The sequence below is a fragment of the Aspergillus karnatakaensis genome (genome assembly GCF_047715665.1).
Source record: "Aspergillus karnatakaensis strain CBS 102800 unplaced genomic scaffold BJY04scaffold_16, whole genome shotgun sequence".
Lineage (NCBI taxonomy): Eukaryota > Fungi > Ascomycota > Eurotiomycetes > Eurotiales > Aspergillaceae > Aspergillus > Aspergillus karnatakaensis.
Genome location: NW_027395728.1, coordinates 367,578 through 392,774, shown reverse-complemented (window position 1 = coordinate 392,774; position 25,197 = coordinate 367,578). Strand labels below are relative to the sequence as shown.

The 25,197-nt window shown below is 51.9% G+C and overlaps 9 protein-coding genes across 9 annotated transcripts; 4 read left to right on the top strand and 5 right to left on the bottom strand.

The window, feature by feature from the left end:
* Positions 1-597: 597 nt before the first annotated feature.
* set2 (SET and WW domain protein) lies at positions 598-4,416 on the top strand. The gene is made up of 4 exons (XM_073718501.1): positions 598-1,630; positions 1,803-3,421; positions 3,472-3,552; positions 3,600-4,416. The coding sequence occupies exons 1-4, from the start codon at positions 1,105-1,107 to the stop codon at positions 4,254-4,256; spliced, it is 2,883 nt and encodes a 960-aa protein (XP_073572887.1). The 5' UTR covers positions 598-1,104; the 3' UTR covers positions 4,257-4,416.
* A 491-nt stretch (positions 4,417-4,907) lies between these two features.
* Positions 4,908-6,512, bottom strand: BJY04DRAFT_185697 (translation initiation factor 6). The gene is made up of 5 exons (XM_073710804.1): positions 6,198-6,512; positions 6,074-6,145; positions 5,930-6,016; positions 5,677-5,865; positions 4,908-5,615 (listed from the first exon to the last, which is right to left on the bottom strand). The coding sequence occupies exons 1-5, from the start codon at positions 6,230-6,232 to the stop codon at positions 5,255-5,257; spliced, it is 744 nt and encodes a 247-aa protein (XP_073572886.1). The 5' UTR covers positions 6,233-6,512; the 3' UTR covers positions 4,908-5,254.
* Positions 6,513-6,769: 257 nt separating this feature from the next.
* On the bottom strand, positions 6,770-9,459 carry BJY04DRAFT_206669 (uncharacterized protein; the record flags this gene model as incomplete). The annotated part of the gene is made up of 4 exons (XM_073713745.1): positions 6,770-7,498; positions 7,547-7,651; positions 7,699-9,323; positions 9,369-9,459. 4 exons carry the CDS (start codon positions 9,457-9,459, stop codon positions 6,770-6,772), a joined length of 2,550 nt encoding a protein of 849 aa, XP_073572885.1.
* Positions 9,460-13,097: 3,638 nt separating this feature from the next.
* Positions 13,098-14,032, top strand: BJY04DRAFT_32602 (alpha/beta hydrolase). Its single transcript, XM_073720144.1, has one exon. It carries the CDS (start codon positions 13,190-13,192, stop codon positions 13,988-13,990), a length of 801 nt encoding a protein of 266 aa, XP_073572884.1. The 5' UTR covers positions 13,098-13,189; the 3' UTR covers positions 13,991-14,032.
* BJY04DRAFT_32607 (uncharacterized protein) lies at positions 14,032-16,330 on the bottom strand. Its single transcript, XM_073720145.1, has 3 exons — positions 15,759-16,330; positions 15,553-15,694; positions 14,032-15,493 (listed from the first exon to the last, which is right to left on the bottom strand). Exons 1-3 carry the CDS (start codon positions 16,156-16,158, stop codon positions 14,074-14,076), a joined length of 1,962 nt encoding a protein of 653 aa, XP_073572883.1. The 5' UTR covers positions 16,159-16,330; the 3' UTR covers positions 14,032-14,073.
* Positions 16,331-16,346: 16 nt separating this feature from the next.
* On the bottom strand, positions 16,347-18,832 carry BJY04DRAFT_32596 (serine/threonine-protein phosphatase 2B catalytic subunit). The gene is made up of 5 exons (XM_073720142.1): positions 18,475-18,832; positions 18,069-18,400; positions 17,767-18,024; positions 16,813-17,717; positions 16,347-16,764 (listed from the first exon to the last, which is right to left on the bottom strand). The coding sequence occupies exons 1-5, from the start codon at positions 18,590-18,592 to the stop codon at positions 16,713-16,715; spliced, it is 1,665 nt and encodes a 554-aa protein (XP_073572882.1). The 5' UTR covers positions 18,593-18,832; the 3' UTR covers positions 16,347-16,712.
* Positions 18,833-18,969: 137 nt separating this feature from the next.
* On the top strand, positions 18,970-19,987 carry BJY04DRAFT_32599 (uncharacterized protein). The gene is made up of 2 exons (XM_073720143.1): positions 18,970-19,310; positions 19,366-19,987. Exons 1-2 carry the CDS (start codon positions 19,295-19,297, stop codon positions 19,887-19,889), a joined length of 540 nt encoding a protein of 179 aa, XP_073572881.1. The 5' UTR covers positions 18,970-19,294; the 3' UTR covers positions 19,890-19,987.
* Positions 19,988-20,370: 383 nt separating this feature from the next.
* On the top strand, positions 20,371-21,358 carry BJY04DRAFT_216779 (Voldacs domain-containing protein; the record flags this gene model as incomplete). The annotated part of the gene is made up of 2 exons (XM_073715857.1): positions 20,371-20,660; positions 20,716-21,358. The coding sequence occupies 2 exons, from the start codon at positions 20,371-20,373 to the stop codon at positions 21,356-21,358; spliced, it is 933 nt and encodes a 310-aa protein (XP_073572880.1).
* A 177-nt stretch (positions 21,359-21,535) lies between these two features.
* BJY04DRAFT_185683 (uncharacterized protein) lies at positions 21,536-24,218 on the bottom strand. The gene has a single exon (XM_073710803.1). The coding sequence runs from the start codon at positions 24,173-24,175 to the stop codon at positions 21,617-21,619; it is 2,559 nt and encodes an 852-aa protein (XP_073572879.1). The 5' UTR covers positions 24,176-24,218; the 3' UTR covers positions 21,536-21,616.
* Between the last annotated feature and the right edge of the window lie 979 nt (positions 24,219-25,197).

The following is a 25,197-nucleotide window of genomic DNA, read 5'->3' as shown; positions in this document are numbered from 1 at the left end:
CCCATGCCGCGTTGTCCTGACCATTCCGCCCTTCTGTGGCCTATGATTGCATGCTGACATGCAGTGGATCAGGGATTGGTTGGATGGCATGAAAATGTCGTCTTTGTTGCTGCAATGCAGAGTGTTGCCTTAAAACGCCGTCTCTTCGCTCGCAAAACCTGCTAATCTGCTCCAACCCACAGGAAGCTGAGATTTCCAACTTCGTCCACTATCTACACCCGTACTGGGGTACAATATCTGGCCACGTTTTCGCTGGAGTCCGACATCAGTGCCCATGGTGGCTTGCCCACCCACATGCGAACTGAACGATAAGGGTTAAGTGCTGAGACCAGCAGAACCAGATCCTCGGCCGCTGTCAACCGCCGTATCTTGGATGCTACGTCCCGGCAATTCTAATTGCCATAGTGGACGCTGAGTTCAAGAGTGGGAGTTAAAGCTCACGTTTGACATGCCCATCTACTTAGTGATAGAGAGAACCCCAGCCGAATGGATTCGAATCAGCTTTCCGTTCTCGCCCAGAGCTGACTTGTCGAGTATTGGCCGTCCAGTCAGCTTGACACGGGGGTGTTCTTTTCATCGGTGAATTGATAGAAGTTTTTGAGATTCAAGGGGCCTTTGTTGGCATCCGGGCTTTCAAACGACTCTCCATGATACTGACTTAACTGCTATACGGAGGCGCATCTGATGAGCGATGGCTGGGGATGGATAATGGGAATGGGGATGATGTTATCGGTGTTCTACAGGCAAAGATGAGAGTGAGATGTATGTGAGCAGGCTGAAGATAGAGAGTAGAGAACAAATATTATTTGTCTTGGCAACCCGCAAAAAGAAGCTCGACGGCGGCGACTTGAGAGAAAGAACAGAACCTCTACCAAAACTTCCTCTCCTCAAATCTCTCTCTCCCGCTTCAAATCTTCTCTTCTTACTCGCTTTACTCTCCCTTTTTTGTTCCACTCGACCCTCGAAATTTAACACCTTTTCTTTGTTTTTTTTTTTCTTCAACCTCCTTTCTCCCACGGCTTGAGCTCCTCCAATTCCCGTTCTGGTCCCGCGTGCCACGCCGTCTCTGGCTCTGATAGTTTTGCGCGCCCTGTCCGTGTCGTCATGTCCACTCATGACAACGCGGACCCTCAGTCAGAATCTGTCGCCGATGCAGTTACCGCGATGAAACTGGAGCCCTCCGAAAATGCTACCGAAGCTCCGATCTCTAATGGTGGAGGGGCCACGCTGCACCCCGACTCGCACGCCGCGTCGCCGGAACCCCCAATAAAGGACGAGAGGACGTCTCCATCCCTAGGCAAATCGCGCCCCGCTTCTCGAGCGTCGCTTAAGAAAGAAAGCTTAGAGACGGACGAAAGGGTCTTGAAAGACGAGGGTGAAGATGATGCGTCAGGCACAGAGAAGGTCGGGGGTGGCATTTCCGTCAAGCTGGAACCAGGGCAGCCTCCCAAGTTGGCTCGCAGCTCCTCACAAAAGGTCGTCCCGCGACCACCACAGCTGTTTTTGCATTTGCCGGATAGCACGAAGGAGGCTCAGAAGTCGTTCGAGGTGATCGACTACTGCCAATATGCCAACAAGTACATGGGCTATACGGAACACGCGATGGAATGTGACTGTGCGGAAGAATGGGGTGAGTTTGAATCTCTGCAATGTCTATCTTGCGACTTTGGTCCTCGTCCTTTTGCGATTTCATCCCAAGTATCTCATCGCTTAATAACTCAACAAATAATGGTTCTCCCCATACGACACCGATCATGGCTATTGTCGTATTGCTGAATGCTCAAACTAACAATTATGGCAAGACCCTTCTAGCTCTACGAACCGAGCCTGCGGAGAGGATTCAGACTGCATCAACCGTGCGACGAAGATTGAATGTATGGGTGACTGTGGGTGTGGTCCGGGCTGCCAAAATCAACGGTTTCAACAACGAGAATATGCCAATGTGGCTGTCATCAAGACCGAGAAGAAGGGGTATGGCCTCCGCGCTGAGGAAGACCTCCGTCCACACCAATTTATCTTTGAGTACGTCGGAGAGGTCATCAACGAAGGCCCGTTTCACCGCCGTATGAGACAGTACGACGAAGAAGGGATCAAACATTTCTATTTCATGTCCCTCAGCAAGGGCGAGTTTGTGGATGCGACCAAGAAAGGTAATCTGGGCCGATTCTGTAACCACTCCTGCAACCCAAATTGCTATGTGGACAAGTGGGTTGTCGGGGAGAAGCTCCGCATGGGTATTTTTGCTGAGCGACACATCCAAGCTGGTGAGGAGCTCGTCTTTAACTACAACGTGGATCGATATGGCGCAGACCCTCAGCCCTGTTACTGTGGCGAGCCCAACTGCACAGGCTTCATCGGTGGGAAGACCCAAACGGAGCGGGGAACCAAACTATCGAACGCCACGATTGAAGCTCTGGGAATTGAAGACGCGGATGGTTGGGACACTGCCGTAGCCAAGCGGCCGAAGAAAAAGAAGATGGGTGAGGATGACGAAGAATATGTGGACAGTGTGCAGCCCAAATCGTTGGACGAAAGTGGTGTTACAAAGGTCATGGCGGCTCTTATGCAGTGCAAAGAGAAGTGGATTGCAGTCAAACTTTTGGGACGTATTCAACGTTGCGACGACGAGCGAGTGCGCAATCGAGTGGTCAAGATGCACGGTTACCAGATTCTCAACTCTCAGTTGGGCATGTGGAAGGATGACCACAACGTTGTGCTACAAATTCTGGACATCTTGGACACATTCCCTCGCCTGACACGAAATAAGATCATTGACTCTAAGATTGAGTCAACGATTGAACCGCTTACAAGCTGTGGCGATGAAAGAGTAGAGCAGAAAGCCGCCGTCTTGTTGCAGGTATGGTCAACCTTGGAAGTCGGCTATCGGATTCCTCGCATGAAGCGTGATCCCAATGCTTCTGCACAAACGGTTAGCCAGTTTCAGAGGCGTGAGCATGTCTCAGACGACCGACAGCAACGACCCAAATCAAGATCACGGTCGAGGTCAATCGAGGCTCCCCGCGGCCCAGCAGCGCAGAAACGAGGCGTACCCCAGGGTCCAAGAAACTCGCATCACCACGCGCCTCGGCCTTTCCGTCGAAGATTTGACCCTCTGCCGCAGGGCTGGTTCGCGGCCGAGTCGAACGGCCGCACGTACTACTACTCAGCACGGGGAGACACCACGTGGACGCGGCCAACGAAGCCAGCTCCTCAACCGCCACCACCACCAAAAGAGTCAAGGGACAAGGCGCTACAGGATATCATTGATGGCATCATGAACGCGAAGGAGCAGACACCTAAGGAGAAGACTGGAACACCCGCCACTCCTCAACCTTCCAGGCCCACGCCAGACAGCAAGGACGGACAAGAAAAGTGGAAAAACTACAGTGAGGAGAAGCGAAAGAAGCTTTACGAGAACACGGTAGGATGGCTTTATATCACGTATGGCGGCTGGAATGCTAACAAGTATAGCTTTATCCCCATGTGAAATACGTCGTCGACAAATTCAAGCACAAGCTACCAAAGGATGATCTCAAACGATACGCCAAAGACGTGAGACTCCAATCCCCTAATTTCAAACAGCTGTTAACCACCTCCAGGTCGCCAAAAAGCTCGTCAACTCAGATTTCAAGAACAACCGAGTCACCGATCCCACCAAAATCGACGAAAAGCAACAAAAGAAAGTTAAAAGGTTCTGCAAGGAGTTCTTCGACAAAGCCGTGGCTAAGCACCACGCGCACGAGCAGCGCAAGGCCGACAAAGCCACGAAGGAAGGCGGATCCGATCCCAAGCCCACAGTACCAGCCGGAGGGCAGAGCGAGGGCGAAGACCGAACACCAGACGTGCAGATGTCAGACGATGAGGGCAGCACCGGACTAGGTGGGACGAACAGTCTCAAACGCAAAAGAGATGAACTTAGTGTCGGAGATGCGAATACCCCAGATGATACGCCCACTTCGTCAAGTAAACGGCAGCGGTCCTTGACGCCTCCGCCACCTCCGCCACCCGCTATGAGTCCTGGCAACGAAGACGACGAAGACGACGACACTAGTATCAGGAGCGATGAGCCTGACGCTGATGCTGATGAGGTCGTTCTCGTCGGAAACCCAACACCACCACCCCCTCCACCGCCGCCTCCGCAAGAAGATACCGATCTGCCAGACGCTGACGCGGACACGAACGGGCACGACTACGAAGACTACAACAGAATGGAGCAAACTCACCAGGCGCAGATCGGAATTGAGGGGAAGGTATAACAATCAACCACGTCCCCTTCCAACCTACCTCCTCTCCTTCATCCCTCGCTCACCCAAATCCCTAACCCTCTTTATCTTTAATAAACTCGAGACGGAACCTCCATCCTTTTCGAGACTTCAGGCATATCTTTTCTTGGGACGGTCGTTAGGTCAACAGGTCACACTCGGAGCGGCACGGCGGCAGCATAACTTGCATCAGGAACCGGAGTTCTAGTCTTTTTTTTTGCCCTCTCTTTTATTTATTCCTCTTTCTCTTTCAACTCCCTTGACCCTCCTATGTTATTTATTTACTTGATTTTATTGCCTAATTCGCGTCAAGATGGGGTTGGGGCTGGCTGCCTTGCTCTTTACAGATGAACCCTTTTTTTTTGCGCCTATATTGTCTATTTCTATTATCTTCAATATCTATACCCCTTCTTACCTTGAGAATTTGTTATTCCATATCCGTATCTTCGGCCTTACTATCTACTTACTCGGTGACTTTTATTACATGCATATCTAGGATGGGAAGGCATCCAGAAAATCCTTAAAGGAAGGAACGGAAGAGGATCCTTCCAAACCGAGACGAGGCGAAGCAGCATATTGATCTCGTGGCTAGCGCTGCTCGCTGCTCGCTGCTCGGGCGGCTCTTTACATCGAATGTATTAATAGCTTTACTTTTATAACTCTAGGTATACTGGAAGACAAAATGGGCTGCTTTTTCTCTCGGTTACTGCTCTGTGGGTCTGTAGTCTCTCTTCCCATAATATTGAGAGTAGAGAGGAAGAGGGATAAAATCGTGGTATGTACGTAGCTGCAGCAGAGATACCGCAATGCCATGGTTATTCATTTGTACCGTACCAGCTCGTACGGACCCTGGAGTTGCCGAGTCAAATTCTAAGAACCGACCCGGTCATCAATCAGGGACGATCATGTTCATGCTCATTTCCAAATCCATAACCCATCACAGCGACGAACAAATGCAAGAAAACCGCGGAAGAGAAGCAGAGAGAAAACCCTTAGTAAAAACTCTCCACAATGCTCTCCTTGTTCGCAGCATTTTGCCCAACACCCCTTGGACCCATCTCGCCGAGTCTGAAAACGCTCTCGATAACACTCAGTTCCGTAGCTGTTGTGTCGAGACCGGTCACGGCAAGCCAGTCGTTAACCACCATTCCTGCGCCGACGACGGGAGAACCGCGGTTGACGGAACCAGCGACGAGAGGAACTTGCAGGAGGGAGGAGAGCTCATCCTGGTCGCGAACGGAGGTCTTGGGGTGCACGATACCGCCCTGGTTCGAGAGGGCCATGTAGGAGCCTGTGAGCACGTTGTCGGCGACTGTTTGGCGGAAGACTTCGACGCCGAGGACGTCCGCAATACTATTCGAATGAGTTAGCCATAGCCCTTGAGAAGATGGTAGACATGAAGTAGGGAACATACATCTCCTCCGTCTCACGCTCCAGATCCGGGTGAATAAGCGCAACATGGTCATTGCAGCAGATGACATTACCCAGCGCCGACAGACGCTCCTCTATACGTTGAATTTTGACCTCATCCGGGAGCGTGTTTCGCAGGTGTTGCAGCTCTTGATCTGTCGTTGTTGTGGGGACGAGGAGGCCTTTGCGGTTTCTGCGCATGGGGTTGTCAGTATACAAGCGTCGCTTGAGGATACGGAAACGGGAGGGCAGCGTACCCTGCGGTTAAACGGCCGATAATGCGTGTTCCTGCAATTGTGGCATGGCAGATGGGAATGACATCTTGAAGTTCGGCTTCGAAGACACTGTAGCGCGTTAGGACTGGGGTTGGCAGATAATAATTTAAGTGGAAAAAAAAGTACCTGTAGAAGTTTTCCGAAGCACCAATAGCCACAAGGGCATATGAGTTGGTTAGTCGGGAGAAAACGCCGACCCTAGATATCGGTCAGTCTCATTGCTGCGACAAGTAATGTCTAGAGTACATACTCGTTGGAGTTCTCGAACTGAGCGCGGACAGCCATGGTTGAGTTGGGTAGGAGGAACTGAGGGGATATTATCGTCAATATGTCGGAGAGGCGGGGTACAAGCGGGACAGTCAGCAAGCGACTGTGCGTAGGGGGAGTGGGAGAGGAGGGAGGGGGATGTCGTATGATTAGAAGGGTATCAGGATATAACAGTAGTTAAGGATGAGTTCTCTGAGGCAAACAAAGAGCTAACCAGGTGTTTATATAGCAGTAGACGAGGCTGAGTCTCGACGATGGCGTAAAAATGAAAAAGATACAAAAAAGCTTCCGCCACACCGCCTACCGAATCGGAACAGGGAGGGTGGAGCAGCTCGAGTCACTACTGCGCTGCAGTCATCGCCCGCTCCGCTATGAGTCACGTTGAGCCATCCTGACCTGAGATTATGTTCAATTCACCAGGATGATCTTGAAGGAACAAGCTGAAAATACATTATGTAGTACATCGAATAGTTAGCCAACCCAACACCGCAATCCTTGCTAATTCCAGGAGACCAATTTCCAACAAATCTAGTACAAAATGCAATGCAATACAACCTAATATGGCGGCCGATGGGGTTGGGGAGGAGGATAGTATATCGGATGATGGTGTCCAGTCAAGTACCCCGGCAAAGGAGGCCGCTGGAAGTTGGATCCTGGCGGAGGAGGAAGCTGCGGTGGTCCACCGCGGGACGAGAACGGGTCAGGAAGGCCAAGAGACTCGTTGATCGGCGGAATCTGCTGGCCGGCGGGAAGCAGCCGTCGCGGTTGCCCCCGTGGAGTTGGTGGGGGTAGCACGAACGGTCGAGGTTCTGGATGCCCATGGTGTATTGGCGGTGGCTGGGGTGGCTGAGGGAGGATGGCACGATGAGCTGCAAGTCGAGGAGTAGGTTGCGATATCAGAGGCCGGGGCGCCTCCGCAGCAGCAATATCAGCCAGCGCTGTCAATGCTGTAGGTCGCACGTCTGTAAAAGCTGGGGGAGGGTACTCCTTCACAGCGACTCCATCCCGTACTTCAACAGCACCTGTGGCTTCTAGCAACATGTTGATAACTTCGGTAGCAGAAAGTCCCGCAAATGGACCGGCGTCTCTGATCTCTTTCATCTGAGGATTAATGTCATCGCCCAGTTTCGCTCGCTGAACAAAGTCGTCCCAGCCGAAAGCAGCACGCTCATAGGAAGTCGCGCCGGCGGGGTTTCGCACAAAGGACGATATGAATCCTCTATATACTTCTCGCGGAACTGGAGCTCTTCTGCCGCGTTCATTCTCTGTTTCGGAGCCGTCGGTCTACATTATCAATTAGCGCGAGCAGGTATTTAACATGGGATTACTGACCTCTGTATGTTCGTCATCCTCCGCAGCGCGACGGCCTTCTATGAACGTCATATACTCCCCATGGCTTGCAAGAAGATGCTCCTCTTGAATGTAGCGACTCGACACCTGTCCAGATCGTTAGCGATGTAAGTCATTGAGATTGTCAAACCTACATGACAGCGGTCTTCGATGGCTTCTTTGTTAGCTTGGAATAATCTGTGTTCCTGTGCGACCTTGAGGTCGTATTCTCGTTTAAGTGTGTCCTGCTTCTCGCGCAATTGTGCTTTCAGGATCGCGTTTATATCCTCGTACTCGGGGACAGCCTTGTGCGCGTGCTTGTCGCGAGCCAGGCGTTTCTCGGACTGTGTGGCGAGTACAGCCAACGCCAGCCGCTGAGCAGCCGCTAATCTCCTAAATGCCTTATCCAGTTCACGCTGGCGATCTCTCAGCTTCTGGGTAGCGGCACTAGGCGACGGCGAACGTTCAAACTCTATATCGCTAGACCGGTCATTCAGACGGCCAGTGCGTGCCGAGCGTGCAGCCCGGGTGCCTCCACGGCCTCGTCTAGTCACTCCAAAGCGCGCGGAGGTCCTATTTCTAGCTCCTCGGCCTCTACCTCGGGTACGTCCGCCGCGCGTAGCTTTGACAATAGTAGTCTCTGTAGCATTGTCGGGCGTAGTTGAATCGTCAGCCTCTTCTGTGATTTGACGTGAGCCCTCATCAGCCTTGGAGGCTACACCTTCGTCAGGTTGGGACAGAGCGTCTTCTGCTCTGCGCTGGTCACCGTTCTGCAGTTTTAACTCTGATGCATGATTTGGCGCGGTATCCTCTAGTTTCGGCTTCTTGCTTGGTGAGCTAGAAGTAGATAGAATTGCGGCATGAGTATCCGACTCCAGAGATTTGCGTTTTCGGGATAAAAGGGGACTAGATCTCGTCGACAATGGCTTCGATTCTTCTTCAATCTCAGGATCTAGATACTCGGCTCTGTCAATGTGTTGATCTAAAAATGCAGTACCCTTAGGCGACTCTTCAGCTGGTGGTGTGGGTTCTGGCGCATGAGAAGCCTCGACATCCATGGGTACGGGCTCCTCGACCGACTCCGGAGCCACATCTTCGGGAGGTGGCGATTTGACAACAGTGATTGGTGGACGACTACGAGTCGACACATTAGTACTAACATCCGTTACATGTCGATTGCGATTCCTCGTTCTAGTGGAGGCAACGGGTGCTGAGGGACTAAGGTCCAATTTGGGGGCGGCTGGCGTATCCGAGACCCCATTTTCCGCAAGCGTCTCATGATCAGTCCCTTTCAATCTTGTAGACTGTCTTGTGCTTCTGGGGGTTTCTTCGGCCACCGAAGGCCGTTTGAGGCGCTTAGAACGCGGTGTCTCGGGAGCCGCGGCGACGGAAGGTGTGCCATCGAACTGGCTTAGACTGGTCTGAGCCGCAGGAACCGCAGGAGTGGCGGAAGCGGCAGCCCGTGCTCGACTATTCCGCGTTTCACGAGTGCTGGCGGGAACACTGGAAGTGTGCGCGGCAGCCGAAGGGGTTGCAGGAGTCACACGGTTTGCATCTTTTGATAAGGTGCTCTTTGCGGGCCCATATTTGAGCGTTATGATGTGCGACGGCCGATTGCTGCCGTGCTTGTTAGTGGCATCACCCTTTTGATTGCCAGCGCTAATGTTACTGCTGGCAGTGGTGTTGGCCTTAGTATTATCATTCTGACCAGCACGCGCATCGCGGCTCGAACGTAAATTTCGAGTCACACGAGTGCTAGAAGAATCATTGCTAGCAGATTCTACGAGAAATTAGTGCTGAACTTATGTAAAAGGCACAAACTTACCTCTTGGAGTGTTATGAACAGTGGACGTGATGTTGGTAGTGGCAGTGGCTGAGCTGTGAGCAGCACCAAGCCGTCGTTTGACTCCTGCCATCGCTTTCCTCTATTTGCTGTTAGAACGATTTAGTCCAGATGGCTGATGAAAAGGCTATCGGAAACGGAGAAGAAAGCGACAGATGCGCCGCTTTGTCAAGGAGACACGCTAAGAGAATGGAAAGAAAAGTTCGGATACAAGGCTACAGAAAACGAGAGGAGACAATAGAAGGAAAGAAAACAGAGGGGGGGGGACGAACGGAAGACAGAACAAAGCGAGAAACGTCAAGACATTGAGCAATGAATAGAATTTAGTGGCAGGAGTACAAGGCGCTTGGCGGCTAATTGGGAGGCGATCAAGACCAGGTGCAGGGGAACGAAAAGTATGAAGAGTTCCGTCTGGCGTTATTGGGCGCCCATGCGATTGGCAGGGCAGACAGGTGGCCGTTCCGTGATCCAAACGTATGGCTGATGGGATGGATGCAAGGAGGATCAAGAGATAATAGAGGAAATAAACACAAAGCAACAGAAAAGGACAGGAAAAAGAAAAGAAAAAGCACAGTGCAGGCAATATGCGGTGCAGGAGAATAAGGCTGGGCTGGAGAAAATGGGGCCAGGGACAAGAGGAGACAGCGCGCGAAGACTTACCTCAACGAGGAGAATAGAAGCGCGACGGAGGAGCGACAAGAAGACAAGGATGGCAGCAGGCGTAGAAGAGGCGGAGATGAAAGGCGATGGATGATGGGTTGATCGGCGACTGGGGGAGGATGGGAAGCATGAAGTAAAAAGCGGGTGAGAGCCTGGTTTAGTGTTCTCCAGTGCTAGTAAGACTAGGTAGTTATCAGCCGCCGGATGTAGAAGTACCACTGCCGCCAGCGAGTAACAATAAACAGGTCGATGGCAATGTACAGAAGCTGCCAGGTGTGTCTTCTGATCGGAAAAAGAAGACAGAAATGAAAGCAAGTCAAATAATCCCTGTCGCAGCGCTTAGAATCTTCATCAATTAACAGACAAGGCAATGTTGTTGGTGACGGACAGGGGAAGGGTAGAGAGAGAGAGAGAGAGAGAGAGAGAGAGAGAAAGGGATGATGGAACAAGTAATAAGTGGAGAAGGGAATGAAAGACAAACTAAAGATTCGATCTCTCGAGCCGTCGTAATCCAGACTAACGACGCGACAGAGAGAAAAGGAAAGACGAAATGATGATGAGGATGAGGATAAGAGGAAGTGTAGAAGAGGAAATTTGACTGGGGTCCGCATTTCTTTCCACCTCCCGGCCTGTGGCGCAAAGCTATACTAGCATAGTCCCGGCTTCTAATCAGCAGACAAAACACTCAATCACGTCTTATCATTATATTGTCAGAATGTCTGTTTTCCAATTATTTTTCTTCTCATTCGACATGCAACCCATTGCAAGTTTCTCTCTGCCAGCTTTCCCTCCCTTCCTACCAGCGCTAGACGCAGCCTGGAAGAGCTGAACTAGTTTCTCGTGTCATCACGGCTGCCATAAGCGACAAGCACCCTCCATACAATCACAGATATCTGCTCAGCTCCTGACCATGACCGTAGACCCAGTGCGGCTGATCAAGGTGATCGTTTTACCTTGGTGAGCAGAGCGCGATATTGCGGCTGAGAGGAGAATGGAACGTCAGGAATGAATCTACTAGGTAAACTCACCTAACCATCCTAGACCTCGAGCACATCAGATACTAACTAGAATTCTTTTGTTTTTCCACTAATATATTGGCTACAGCTTTCACCACTGGGATTTTATGCTTAAAGGTCTCTCATACAGTATCTAGTTTCTGAGGTCTCTATTTATCAGGCCTGAGCTTTGAGATTCACCTTCAGACACCAGACAAAAGAAATGAAGGTGCTATAGAGAACATGATACTTTCAGATTATCAGATTAGTTTATGTGTTCAGCAACAGTCAATCCATGATTGACCCTCTGGTTGTTCACGCACTTGCCATGACACTCTCACGTACTAACCACACAGAGTCTTGGATTCCTTCTGTCCAGAGCTCTTTGACTGGGAGTCCTTCTTTACTTCCAGATTCTGAGTTTGTTTCATCCAATATATCTATCTACATAGGTACTCAGCACATTGCCGGCCTTCTCATCCTCATGGACATGTGTCTACAAGCTACATATATTCCTACTAATTTCCCTATCTCGTATAGTTGTTACCTCGACCTCACTTCACTGGGGTAACTGCCGGGGCCCTCTCTTCCATCGACTTTTGAATCCAGCAACTGCCCGTCTCTTTAAAGGCCATATGTTTCTTTTGGGCTCATGCCCAACCAACACAATGGAAAACATCAAATCAATGATTCTTTACGCCCATATATCCGGCATCTTGGTCTCGAGGTGTGGCAGGTGAGTTTCAGTCAAATATTCTCCATGAATATGTCTGCTAGAAGCTCATCTCAATAGGATTACCATCAATCTCTATCCCCAAATTACGGTAGGCGATCAACTTCCGCAAAGAGCCTGCCAAACTACAATAGATCTACAGTTGGATTAGAATGTCACCTGGGGTGGGCGGCAGTTTACTGTTACCAAATACATTCCAAAAAGAGGCACTTGGGCTGCTTGTCTCTGGAAATCAGCTTTGCTACCCCGACAGAAACATGGCGTGATTCTTGATGTGTTTTTGTTACCAGGTTTTGATTTTCCGGCAGAACTTACCACTGTTATTCATGGCCTCCTAGCGCTAGATCTGAACTCCTACTATCCAAGCTTGTGGAGGATGGAGGTTAGTGCATCCTCTGCTAAAACAAAGATTGTTGGCTAATAGTTTGTAAGTTGCTTCATAATTTGTTCTCCAAAGTTAACAGCTACATGAGTAGACTGGGCCATGGGTGATCTTAAGTATCTTGCTTTGCATAATGTGCTACCCAGCACTCTAGCCTTTTTTTTTGAAGCTGAACCTGAGCCACATCAGCTTCCTGCAACCAGATTCCCAAACTACACGATTACCCTTCGCGCGAGACAATCAGCGGCCCTTTCATGTACCTTAGGCTATCTCCAATGGGGTAGCTCTGCGGGAGCTTTATCTTCATGATGTGACATCATAACTAGATTACAGGCAACCAAAGCAGGAAGGTCCCTATTGTCGCTCCCTTCGAATAGTTCAAGAGTGCAAGTATCAGAGGACAGGTGCACATACATGTATACGAAGAGCAGAAGCGACTACTCTACTATAATCAACGGGATGCACCACACCTACGCTACCTTGGACTAGGATGGTGTCTTGGAAATTGACAGTCCTTCGTTCCGGGCTGAGGTTTCATGCTGCTGCAGGTACCTCACGGTTGTGCAGGGACAGTTTGAGCCTGAGGGTGCATATACCGTCCTGGATAGCTGTGAACTGTCACGAGGAAGTACTGACTTGCCGCGAAGGTATATGGAGCAATTATAGATCTGAATGAATATGGCTTAGTACTAGGACCTAGAAGGCTTTGGCGTTTAGTAGAAGTTCTGGGTGTTTGGTTTGAGAAGCATATCGCGGTTGATATTCCAAATGTGTCAGTGAGTGGCACGAAAAGTATGTATAACTATAGTTATGTCCCTGTACTACTACCGGTGGTTGTATGGTAATTACCACTTGATACCAAAACCCATTAATTTCCTTACGTCGTATAGTTACTTTTTTTTCTTCTAACTAACCTACAACTTCTTCTCCAACTTCTTACCATCCGACATAACCACCACAAAATAGCCAGAGCCGCCTTCCTTCAATCCCACACGCCCAGCAATTCCCTTACAGGCTCACATTGACTATCACAATGCCAACCCGCCCCCCCACAAAATCTGACTTCCCCTCCTCCCTAACAATAACCCTCACCCCACCCCCCCAATCCTCCTCACCAGCTACCTCCCGCCCACCCCCAAACATCCTCCTCCTCCTCCACGGCCTCGGCGACACCCACGCGCCCTTTACATCCCTCGCGCAAAACCTAAACCTAGCAGAAACCACCATCCTCACCATTCAAGCTCCGCAACCGCTCCCCTTCGACCTCCCCGGCTTCCACTGGGGCGACGACATAAACTTTGATTCGCGCACAGGCGCACTAGATATGGACGCCGGGTTCGAGAAAGCATCTAAATTGCTTGTCGAGGATATTGTGCGCGATATACTGGTAAAGAAGTGCGGGTATGCGCTGAGAGAAATACTGCTCTGGGGGTTTGGGCAGGGCGGGGTGCTTGGTGTTGTTTGTGCGGAGAGGGTGCATGGGTTGGGGCTGGATATTGTAGGAGATGGCAGTGGGAAAGGCGAGCTTGGTGGGATTATTTCGATAGGCGGTGCGTATCCGCTTTCGCTTGTTGGGAAGCGCACTGGGGGGTCTGCGAAGGGGAAGAGTCGGACGCCGATTCTGTTGATTGCGGGTCGGGACTCGGATGTTGTGACGGAGGGTGCGGTGAAGAGGACAAAGGACGTCTTTGAGTTTGTGGAGACGCATCATTATTCTAGGAGGGGGGATACGATGCCGCGCAGCCGGGAGGAGATGATGCCCATTATGCGGTTTTTGGGGAGGAGGCTGCGCAGTTGGCAGGGTGTTCCGGAGGGAAGTGTGGAGATCTCATGAGTTATTTTCAAAGGATTACAGAGGCTATGGTTACAGCTCAGAAGATTGTGGGAGATATGGTGGTACATATATTGGTATCAAGGCTAGTGTACATTATCGAGAGCTTCGCGGGCCTGGGTGATGGCCTTTCGGGCTTCGTGCGCTGTGACGGCGCCCTGGACTTTCCCGCCTTCACGCACGGTTGTGCGCAGCTGCTCTTCTGTCTCGAGAAGGGCGGTTCGACCGTTATCACGGACTTCCTCTTCCCAGAATGTTCGAGCGGCCTCCCATTTGCGCTGCTGTCGTCGGAGGGAGTAGAGCAAACCGACGGCAGCGATGGTGCAGGTCTCATATATTGATGAGGTCGGCAACGAGACGTAGGTCAGGATAGAGAGAGCGGAGGTCAGAGATGTTGTTGACAAACTGAAGAGGACTAGGCGTTGCGCCATTGCTTGCAGTGATGGTACCGTTGTGTCGAGCAGTCGCGCACGACTTTGTGAGATTTGCGTTGGCCAACGGATTTGTTCCTCCTGCGGAGTCTCTATAATGGCCACGGCGACGTTCTCTTTGCTGTTGTCAAACGGTTCCTCGGTAGGAACTTCCTCTGCAGCAACGATGACCGTCTCTTCTTTCACGAGCGACTCATGCAGGCCAGCCTGCTCGAGTTGACCAGCGGTCCAGATAATCCCCTTCTCAGCCCGAGGTAGGTAGTGCTTTTTTAGAATTTCAGAAGTGATCATACCAACGTCGTCGACACGCCAGAAAAGTTTCCACCAAGCTAGCCCGTGCCATTTCTTAGTCGCAAAACCCTCCTCCAACGCGCTGTTCAGTTCCGTATGCGCTTTCTCAGCCCACGTGGTCACGGTCCGGTTCATGCTTCCTCGGACATCTTCCGAGACAGATGCCTCTTCTTGTTCCTGGGCCTTCTGGCTCTCCGCCGCTATCACGCCCTGCTCCGCAGCGTCGATTAGAGAGGAGATCAGTGTCCTTATAGATGGATCTAGCTCCCCTTCTTTGCCCCGGAAAGAGGACAGCCAGTTTATGATCGATTGCACTCCACTCCCGGTCCACCCGCGCTCGTATAGCATTGCATTTTGCACGGATTCGCGAAACTTGGCTAGAGCCTCGTCCGCCTTCTCAGTATCCACAAACGCAAGTCGTTTGTCGTCGACGAGCGGAACATTAGAACCTAGCTCAACAGCCCCGAGAATTGAGTTCGCTTCATTCCTTAGATCAGACTGAGCAACCAGCCCACTGTAAGCGAGTAACCCGTCCACTCCTTGTGCGCACACAATGCTTTTGTGCACCGGATACCGCACCATGTTACTCCGTCCTGTATGCGAAGTTTGGATCGTCACCGTCGGCACGAGGAACGTATCGGCCGTTAACTGCGCGTTTGACAAGTCGGCTCCGGCGTTTAAGGTTGTAACTAAGATTTCTATATTGTTCTTCTTGAGGACCTGCGACGGGATCGAGATCGTAGGTAGCAGGTGGTTCGAGATGCTTTCTGAAACCTCGCCATATCTGCAGCTATTAGCCAATCCGCTTCCATGATTTGGCGAGTACAAGAACAAGAAACATACCTAATCAACAAACCTCTCTCCAAGCCCGCATCACCCTCCACAGAGTCCAACATATCCTCCCAGTCCTCTCTGCCTTTCAGCGGATCGGCTAGCAGGAGCCTCACCAGCTTTCTCGCCGAAGCAACATCATTCAATCCCAGAACTACAACCAACAGTCGAGTCAGTAAACAACCTCTCTAGTGAGCGAGGATAAACCAAGAACCCACCGGCAACCCTTATCAATGCATCCTCCGACTCTAAGCCCCGCAGCGCCAGCTGCACCCGACTCAAATTCACCTGTTCCGGTGCAACAGTCTGGATCTGCGCGAGAGATTCGTATAGGTCTCGTAACCGCGGCGGAACATGGCGGGCTGTGAGTGCTGATGACGGGGCGGTTGAGTATGAGCTTGACTTAGGGAGGGACCGTAGACATGGCACCGGACTACGTATTGGTGTTTGCGATTGCGGTATCAATGAGGATCGGAGGTGAGAGGGAAGCCGACGCGTAGAGAGGTTTCGACGTTGCGGAGGGGCGGCGCAGGAGGGACAGTGTGTAATTGCCCTTGATGCTGTATCTCTCTTATGTGGCAGGCTCTTTGGGAGCGAGCCGCGGAGTTTGAGAGGCATTGAGGGGGTTGCAGTGGTGGTTTTGGTTGTTGAGGTGGTCCGGGTTGGATTGATCTTTTATCATCGGATGAAGTTGGAGCCCGCAGGTCTTGGCGCGCGTATGCTAGCTTGCCCGTGACCCTCCATACAAAATGTATAGTCTACATCTAGCAGATAATTGAGGTCTACTGGGTTTCTGAGACTGAAAATTGAAGGTAAATTCATAATTTGATTCATCATCTCATACTACCAGCGTCACAGACGTTGGAGCTTCTGTGGAGGACATACAGTGGTGGTCTCCCGTGCTTGCATCCCCGGTAACAATATCAAGTACATATTCGTGTATCTCATCCGACAAAAGAAAGGCGCAGCGGTGGAGTAGAGTATATCATACTTCTCCACCATGCATAGACGGGCATTCTCCGATTCCCAAGCATTATGTCCCCTGCCCCGCGGAAGGGTTTCTATACAGGTCCGGTGTCACCAGACAACAACGGTCAAGGAAGCCTTTCGAGTCAAAAAGTCTATATAGGCAGTCAAGTCGGATCGGCATGATACTAGTCATTATCATTAGTTCACTCCCGGCCTGCGTCCCGTTGCCGGCGGCTTCTGCCTGAACCGGCAGACCTATAATTTATTAGCTTGAATGTTGATGATAAGGTTCGATGTACTCACATGCTAATACGCCTTGCGACTGTCGCCAGGGCGGGGTCGTTGTCAGCTTCCTGTTGGGCGCGGTCAAGGGCAATGCGTCTTTCTTCTTCGCTTCGGCGAACCACTTCTTCGTGCGAAGGTGGCAAACGCTCGTTCTGCAAATCAACCTTGCGAGCATCTTCAAAGTTCGTGATAGCCTGCTTGATACCCTCCGCTCCGAGCATCAGAGTACCAGCAGGAAGACGGCCTCCAGCCGCGGTCTTGAGCTCAGTAACGCGCTCGGACTCCTCACGCAGTACTTGGAAGACACGAGACAAACGGCCAATGGCCAGGATCTTGTTCTTGATAGCTCGTCGCTTGAACTCGGGGCTCTCTGTATCCATGGGCATCGGTGGGGAAGGCTCAGATGGCGACATGGTCGAGGGAGTCTCGTCCTCGAGCTCCTCCTTGGAGCAGGTGTTGAGAATGGCAATGAGCATGTCGGTGATCTTCTCACCAACAAAAGGAAGGGACCAGGTGAAGACATCCATGAAGTTGGGAAGCCAGTACGGGTGAGGGGTACAGTTAAATTGCCGGATGTTCATGACGTTGTTCTCATACTTCAACACGGCCGCTTTGTTGTTGTATACATCCAAGTAGTTCGGTGCGCTGAAGATGGTCATAACACTGGGGAAGCCTGTAGTCCGGGTCTTGCGATACATGCGGTAACCGGCGTCCTGTGCTTCGTGTGCTCGAATGACCGACAGCAAGTTGTTCTTTTCGAGGAAAGCGCATGCGGCCGGGTAAGAGAAGAAGTATGAGCATCCTCGAACACTGTTATGGATGAAGTAGTCGCCAGTTTTCTCTTGTCCAAAGTCCTCCAGCGGATCGGCCCAGAGAATATCACACATCAGACCGTGGGTCGGAGGCTCCCTGAATCGGTCAATCTGCAAAAGTCAGTTATTGTCTAACCCACAACTGATTCTGGACACTCACCGACTTGATATCCTCCAGGGTGTGCAACTCCGGGCTCAGACCTCCATGAATGCAGAGGAATTGCTTGTTCATAACAGCCGCCAGCGGCAGCGCGCAGAAAGACTCAATGCAGGCTTCGTAGATGCGCTCGCTATACTTGTGCTTGCATTCTAGTTTGAAAGTGAAATAATCTGTCAAGTGGCGACATTCGTGGTTTCCTCGCAGCAACCAAAGCGTATTCGGATACCAGATTTTCAAAGCCCAAAGATAGAGAACACACTGAAAGGTTAGATTAGCTTGGCAAAAGAGAAAAGCAGACTTACCTCAATACTGAAATAACCGCGATCGACGTAATCGCCCAAAAAGAGATACCTTGTTTCCGAAGGGTCTCCTCCGACTTCAAACAGCTTCATCAAATCGTAATACTGCCCGTGAACATCACCACATACTGTGATCGGCGCATCCATCTCTAGCAGATTCGGCTCCGCTTTGAGTACTTGAGTACCGGCCTGTATGATCCATAGCGCCTGGTCCTCAGTGAGGCGGCCTTCTCGATAGAAATGTTGTTTGAGAAATTGCAGGTTCGGCTTCGATGGATCCTCAGGGTCCCAGAACTGTTCGTCCGATGGAGTGTTCAAAGCGGGTGCTTGCACCTCTAGAAAAAGAAAGCATTGATCAGGATGGTTCCAATATAAAAATCAAATTTGTCACTAGTTGCTTGGGACACACCTTTGACAACACGCTCAAGGGTGGAGACCTGGGTGCCATCTTCCATTACATGGAGGGAGAAGTCGATCTCCGGGACCGGCTGCTTATCGGTCACAGCCCGCGCGATGTTGCGATCCATCTTGGGCAATGGAAAAAGAACTGGCAGACGTCAAATCGCACGAAGCTATAACACTCGTGGCTGGGTCGAGACAGGTCGAGCCGAGCGGGGAGGAGAGGAAGCGAAAAAGGGGAGAGGAGGCGACTGTTAGACTGTTGGCGTTGGCGGTGGTGGGGTTAAGCGCGGCGGATTTTCGAACACACGACAGAGTGAGCGTGGAGGCTAGACTCGGGCCAGGAACAGGTTTGTTTATGCTTGTCACGCGATAGGGCGATTAGGAAGCATATTCTAGCGGGGTGTCTGGTGTGAGGTTCGATCCAAAATGTGGCTGGGGAGGGGAAAGGAGGAAGAATTTGAGGAAAGGCGAATGACGAGAGAGCTGAAGGATGAAAAGATCAACGTTGGAGCTGAGAGGAGATGGAGGCAGCCTGAATATTAAAGCCTTAATCAGCGACACTACGCAGATACTACTCTGTACGTAGCTAGACCAAGGCAGCACTCGATGCTTCCCACAGGCAAACTAATTTTAACTCTGGAGTCAAGGACCCTGAATGCTGGCTGCTGCTGCTGCTGCTATACTTCGTACCACTTCCGATTTCTGGATAGCTTCGTCTTCAAACGTGGGAGCCTACCGTCCATCCACTCTAACCATCCCCACCACTATTATTACATTGTTCTATTGCACATTTGAACTCCCTTAACCGCCGCTCTGCCCACAGCATCATGTACGAATCATACCGTATGTTCATCGGAGCCCGGGACTTTCCCCCGCACCCCAGTCTAACGCATCCCAGGACCCCATCCACTACTCGCCCAGGTCCCTTTGACCGTCTCCCCCTTCATCAACCTCCCGACCACAGTCACCCTCCCTTACACTTACAAATCCGTGCCATCTACGCTTCCACCTTCCGTGACCGTCGACCCGAGTAACCCAGATGCAAAACCCCGCTACGTCATCTCAGCCAGCGGGGAGCATGCTGCATCGCCGGAGGACATCCTAGCCTCATGCAAGGCGCTTGAACAACACTTGAACAACACAAAGGCCGAGGCAGACAAAGCCATTAAAGATTGGCAAGAGTCAATTTCAGTCCGCGAACTCGCAGAGAAACGCCGGGTGGCTCCTGGTTGGCTTGATCGCGATGAGAAGCTCCTGCAGCCGGTTAATGCGTCGTCGAATCGACATTCACACAGTCAGCCCAGTGAGAGCTTACTGGACAGTGCTGCTCCAGACTCCGCAGCGGCAGACTTGCCGTCCATGTCTCCAAGGAACGAAGGTGAGGAATTGGATAGAGCATTCGGAGGGCTGGACTTGAAGTAACTGTCTCCCAAACTCATCGAAACCACGCCGGGTTGTTGTACCCAGAGGTCAGCAAAATAGACCTTTTAGCATCTGGTGGTCTTACTTACAATGTGCCTCGTAATAAGAGCTTCAGTAGTCTGATAGCAACCCATAGATGTCGTTTGGGACAGCACGAGGCGCAGACAGAAGCTTCCGCCCTACTTATCCCCGTGGTTATCCATATATATCTAGTGATGGCACCGGGTCAACGACCGATACGCATTTTACGCCTACGATTAGACCATCCAAGTATATGCTGTAGTATTTCTAGTATCCATAAATCGACTGTACAAGAAGAGTCTGCATCAATACAGGTGCAAGATAGCTCCCTAGATATTGGACAACCACCGAAAGCGGCTCCGCACTGCGCCAAATCTCCGCCCAAGCTCCAACCCAGACTTTAACTTTTCCGCTCCGCAACATCGTCCTTCTCAAAATTTCCAACAGTAGAAGAGACACCATGGAGTCTCTAAGTTCTCCCCCCGAAACATCCTCCTTCGTCCCCATCTCCGTACACCAGTCGCGCACCCCAGACTCCTTCGTCTCCGGCCCCGCAATCCTCCACTACCACGCCGCAAACTGCAAACTCGTCGCTCTCGAGCGCGACCTCACCTCAACACCCACCCTCAATGCTCTCCGCGGCGCCGCAGTCAACGGCTCTACCGCAGCCCAGAATGGCGCCAACGGAACCGAAGACGAAGCCGACAAGGAAACTGTCATCGAGGGGCTAGACCTCTGGGTGACTTCAGAGTATGTCCTCCCTTCGCTCAACACCTTCTCACCAAGTATACTAACAGGACTACAGCAAATTCCTCCTCTACAACACCACAACATCAACCGGCCTCTCAATCACCTACCCCTCCATCTCCCTCCACGCCATCCAGCGCCTAAAGCTCCCCACAGACTCAGACTCCCCAGCAACCGAACACCAGGGCCTCTACATGCACATCACCAAACCACCCGCGCAATCCTCCTTCCCGCAAGAATCCGACGAAGAAGATAGTCTCACCGTGACCCTCGTCCCGCCTCCATCATCCACAGAACCCCAACCCACCGACCCAGAAGAAGCCGAGTCGGAGCCCGAATCAGAAACCCAGAAACTCTACAACGCTGTCTCTGCCTGCTCGAACCTCCACCCGGACCCGGTTGAGGAGGAAGAAGATCAAGAGAGTGCTTTTGCGTCTGGGCTTATCTTTCCGGGGTCCGGCGAGGGAGGCTTGCCGCCTCCTGTTGATGGGAGTTCCGGGTGGATTACGGCGGATAATATGCATGAGTTTTTTGATGAGGAGGGGAACTGGATCGGGGGTGGGGAGGGGCCGGGCTTGCCGGGTGGTGATCTGGGGCCTGGGGCTGGGACTGTGAGGGGGAGAGAGGATGGGGAGGAGCAGGGGGGTGAGGAGGGGGTGGATGGTGATGGGGATGAAACGAAGTGGAGGAGGACTGATTGAGTGGTTGATCCCAGCTTTAGTCTGAAAAGGAAGAGCCAAAAATAAAAACTAGGTTAAGTTTCCCTGGTATAGAGACCTTTAGGCTTGACATAGACAACCAATTTCGAAGAGAGAGGTATTATTCAATTACTATCTAGAGAATGGAGCTCCCCAAACAAGAGCATGAACAAACTATACAACCAACCAGGGGAATTATGCGCAACGCCGCTAAATCATCACCCTCATACACCATAACCCAAACGCAAAAGACCCGAGAACCTACTCTCGCTCTCGTTCTCTCAAGAACCCATCCCCGTCATACAAGCTCCCCGGCGTCGTTGCGCCAATCCCCAGCCCCACAGCCTTCCGCGCAGGCGTCGTATATCCATGTTTCGAGTTCCGATAACTAGACATGCGCGCCATCCTAGTACCCTGACCGCGCTTCGGAGATGCGTCACTCTTATCACCCCCCTGCTGATCCGACGGGTCGTGAACGAGCGACACCGTGGATCTTCGCGGGGTAGACTGTGCGTTCTTCTTGGCTTGGTCTTCCCAAATCGGCACGATTGCTTTCACTGATGTACCGGGGGTCTTCTGCTGGGCAGTGCCATAAGACGACGTGCTGGTAGTATAATTGCTGGCTCGCTTCCGGTCTGCTTGGCTTGGGCTGCGTGGGGGTGTTTGGTCACGGGCTTCGCTCTTTACACGGCGGAGGGTCTGAGAGGGTTTCCTGGTTGACTCCTTGGTGCTGTTGGTGCGCGGTGCGCGACTAGATTGCGGAGACGCGGGTTTGGAGTCCTCGGATGGGATGAGTGATTGGTAGCTGTTGCGTGCTGGCTTCCCTGGTTGGCTGCGCGGGCCCATGACCGCTGACCGGCGCGGACTCCCAGGCGCTGGTGAGTTCTCGAGGGTAGCGGGTGAGACTTGGTAGTCGCCGACTGTCCATACGGGTGGATTTCGTTCTGGGGATGGAGTGTGAGAGAGGCTGTCTTTGTCTGTAGTTGTTGGCAGGCTCGTGAAAATTCCTGGGAGCGTTTTCTCGGTAACAGTGATGGTGATAGGGGCTGACTCTGACTGCGTTTGCCTCCTTTTCTTGGTTGGGCTGCCGTAGGAGTCTGTGCGGCTGGTATCGAGGGGCTCGATGATGCGCGAGATGGGGCGGTCCGGCGAAGAGCCTTGTATGCTGTTCCGGTTCGCGGTAGACATGGCCGATACGCTGGAGTTGCGGGAGACATTCGAGGTCGATAAGTCAGATATCTCGGACCGGCGGACATCGACTTCTTCGACTTCCTCTGGCTCTTCAACCATGGGTGAGAATGCTGGTCCTGCGAATGTTATGGGTGGGTGGATTGAGATTCGCACACAGTTCTGTCGTCGGTGCCCTTTGCGGTGCCCGCTACCTTTGAGAGCAGAAGTCAATGGCGGTTTGGATTGGCTGCTGGGATTCTGTGATGGTGCGTCTGGTGAGAAAAAGCTGCTGGCCCTTCTTCCTGAAGAACGAGGGTTGTACGTCAAGTTTTGCGGTGCTCCAGCCCCAACTCCATTGTAAAACGGATCATTATCCCTCGGGCTTCCATGCATCGAGTGGCGCTGCATTTGGCTGAAATGCGGTAGCAAAGCGGTGTTGCGGCTTGTTATATTCAGAGGAGGAATATGGTCCAGGTCCAGGTAAGGCTTTGGTGTAGTGTCTCTGGATTGCCTAGCGGATAGCGACTCACTTCGCCGTGGTGGTGGGCTAATACGTTCGGACGAGCGAGTCGGGCTACACGCCGTCAAACTGCGGCGAGGCGAGCCACGCTCGGAGTCTACCCTTTGTCCCCTGCGAGCAGGTGAGTTGGGAGGGAAAATATATGGAGCCGCATTAGCTGCTAGGCTTCTGCGATCATATCCTCTGCCGACATCATTCGCACTGTAGGGAGCGAATGTAGGGCAAGGGGGTAAGGCTGGCGATGTTAGGCTGCCTTCGATTGCAGAAGCCCTTCTGCTATCATCCAGGATAGAGCTATCTGCGGTTTCAAGGCTCACGGAAGAGAATCGTAGAGAGTCGTTTTTCGACAAGCGGAAACGGTTTGGAGGATATGCGCATGGCGGAGGTGGAACCGGCTGGTCTGGCGCCATTCCTGCTGTCTGGGATGTGATGCTGCTACCGCGGATTCGAGATCCGGCTGGGCCAAAGCCCTCATGGTGGTCCTCAAAGACAGGGAAGAGAGCACTGGAGCGCTCCCTCGGTTGAAGCAACGGCCAGGCTCCAGAAATCGGACGGATCGTATTTTCTGTACTCGATGGCTCTTCTTCTCTTTCCGGCGTTTGCCGGGGGGTTGTCTCTGTTGGCAGTTCCATAACGCCTTCCACCGCGGAGACAACCAGGTTCTCCTTTGAGGCAGATACTTGGTTGTGTGAAGCCTCAGACGCCTCCGCCAGTGTTGTCAATGATCCGAGCCTAATTAAATTCTTGGAATTCCGCTTCGACTTGGACGAGAGGGAGTGTTTAAGCGAGAAGCTGCGCGTCTTCTTTAGTAGCTGGACAGGGGACTTGTCGCCTGCTGATTGAACTAAGCTCTCTCTCGAAGCAAGTAGGCCCCATTCGGTCGGTCTGCCGTAAGGGAGTTGTCCATATTGGCGTAGCGCGGAGCCTTCTTCACGCGATAGCTCCGTCAATGTCTCGGCTGGGAAGGTCGCAAGTCCATGCGCATACGGTCCTTGTCTTTCCTTTATCAATGCAAGTGACCTGCGCTCCTGTCGTATCTTGACCCAAATGATAGTGATCACCACGGCGGAGACCATGAAGATAACGGAGCAGGTCACTGCTATCGCAACAGCGGTAGTTAAGGCGATCATAGTGCTGTTTCCCGCTTTGGAGCGCCGTATATCCTAGGAAAGCAGTCAATAGGGCTATCTCGACTGTTGACCCTGCTCTTCCTTTCCGAGTCAATGTCGAAGCCCGCGCGTCCAGGCTGTTCCAGATTGCTGCAACGTTCGGCTAGAGATGGCATAGAGACAGGACAGAGACAAAGCAAGGTTTGGAAGCGGGAGAACCGTCCTAGGGTGGGTGCTGGCGTTTGTTGTGGAAGTGTAGAGGAATGTGCCCGCATTGCCCCCTAAGGCGTCAGGAATGCGATGATAATCCATCCATCCCTTGAAAGCTCAGATAGATTTCTGAACTCTTGCTGGTACTACTACCTTGGGGGCGGCAGTTTCTTGCTTTTATCCATGATTTAAGTGTTCAACTATGCTGGAGCGTAGTTGACCGCAGAGAGAGGCATGGCAGCAGCTCCCATTGCTACTCGAAACAAGAAGAATAAGGAACATACCAGCGAAATGAAAGACCATGCTTAATGGCCAACAAGCTACGGTTATCATCGAATTATACTTCGTAGCGAGTCATGATCTCCAATGGGTTGTGTTGATCACACGCGAGCAACGCAGATGGAAAGCCGAAAGCCACATAGTGGGTGGGAGCCATTGGCGAGTAAGGGGCAGTGATGTAAATGGGTGATAAGTTAAGTAAGATTGAGCGTCACGTTGTGTCCGAGCTGGCACACCAGCCTACAAGTGCAAGGCAGCGATGAGGAGGGTGGGAGTGTCGTGACTGTCGTCAAGGTTCTCCGTATACTCTCAGTGAGTGTCTGACAGAATCACGTGAGCATAGGTGACCGGGGTCCGCTCTGATTAGTGATCCTTGGTCAGGCGCCCAGCCCTGATACCTGACGGTCTGACCAGCAGCAGCAGCGCTTGACAAGGATTCGACCCTGTCCGCCATTTGCTGCGGCTCTGGGTCGTGTAGCGTCATCCCCAGCCCGGGCCCAAATTAAGCTTGTGAAAAATGGGAAGGTTGGTGAGTGGGCCAAGCCTTTCCTTGG

Excerpts from the sequence above, each read along its gene's own strand:
- BJY04DRAFT_185697 (XM_073710804.1), bottom strand. The coding sequence starts at position 6,232 with ATGGCTGTCCGCGCTCAGTTCGAGAACTCCAACGA. Across the intron at positions 5,866-5,929 it reads ATCGGCCGTTTAACCGCAGG|AAACCGCAAAGGCCTCCTCG; the intron begins GTACGCTGCCCT and ends CCCCATGCGCAG. Across the intron at positions 5,616-5,676 it reads GAGCGTGAGACGGAGGAGAT|TATTGCGGACGTCCTCGGCG; the intron begins GTATGTTCCCTA and ends TCATTCGAATAG.
- BJY04DRAFT_185683 (XM_073710803.1), bottom strand. The coding sequence starts at position 24,175 with ATGATCGCCTTAACTACCGCTGTTGCGATAGCAGTGACCTGCTCCGTT.
- BJY04DRAFT_32596 (XM_073720142.1), bottom strand. The coding sequence starts at position 18,592 with ATGGATCGCAACATCGCGCGGGCTGTGACCGATAAGCAGCCGGTCCCG. Across the intron at positions 18,401-18,474 it reads CCTTGAGCGTGTTGTCAAAG|AGGTGCAAGCACCCGCTTTG; the intron begins GTGTGTCCCAAG and ends TTCTTTTTCTAG. Across the intron at positions 16,765-16,812 it reads GTCGCAAGGCGTATTAGCAT|GTCTGCCGGTTCAGGCAGAA; the intron begins GTGAGTACATCG and ends AATAAATTATAG.
- BJY04DRAFT_32602 (XM_073720144.1), top strand. The coding sequence starts at position 13,190 with ATGCCAACCCGCCCCCCCACAAAATCTGACTTCCCCTCCTCCCTAACA.
- BJY04DRAFT_32607 (XM_073720145.1), bottom strand. The coding sequence starts at position 16,158 with ATGCCTCTCAAACTCCGCGGCTCGCTCCCAAAGAGCCTGCCACATAAG. Across the intron at positions 15,695-15,758 it reads TGCATTGATAAGGGTTGCCG|TTCTGGGATTGAATGATGTT; the intron begins GTGGGTTCTTGG and ends TGTTGGTTGTAG. Across the intron at positions 15,494-15,552 it reads GAGAGAGGTTTGTTGATTAG|ATATGGCGAGGTTTCAGAAA; the intron begins GTATGTTTCTTG and ends TAATAGCTGCAG.
- set2 (XM_073718501.1), top strand. The coding sequence starts at position 1,105 with ATGTCCACTCATGACAACGCGGACCCTCAGTCAGAATCTGTCGCCGAT. Across the intron at positions 1,631-1,802 it reads TGACTGTGCGGAAGAATGGG|ACCCTTCTAGCTCTACGAAC; the intron begins GTGAGTTTGAAT and ends AATTATGGCAAG. Across the intron at positions 3,422-3,471 it reads AGAAGCTTTACGAGAACACG|CTTTATCCCCATGTGAAATA; the intron begins GTAGGATGGCTT and ends TAACAAGTATAG.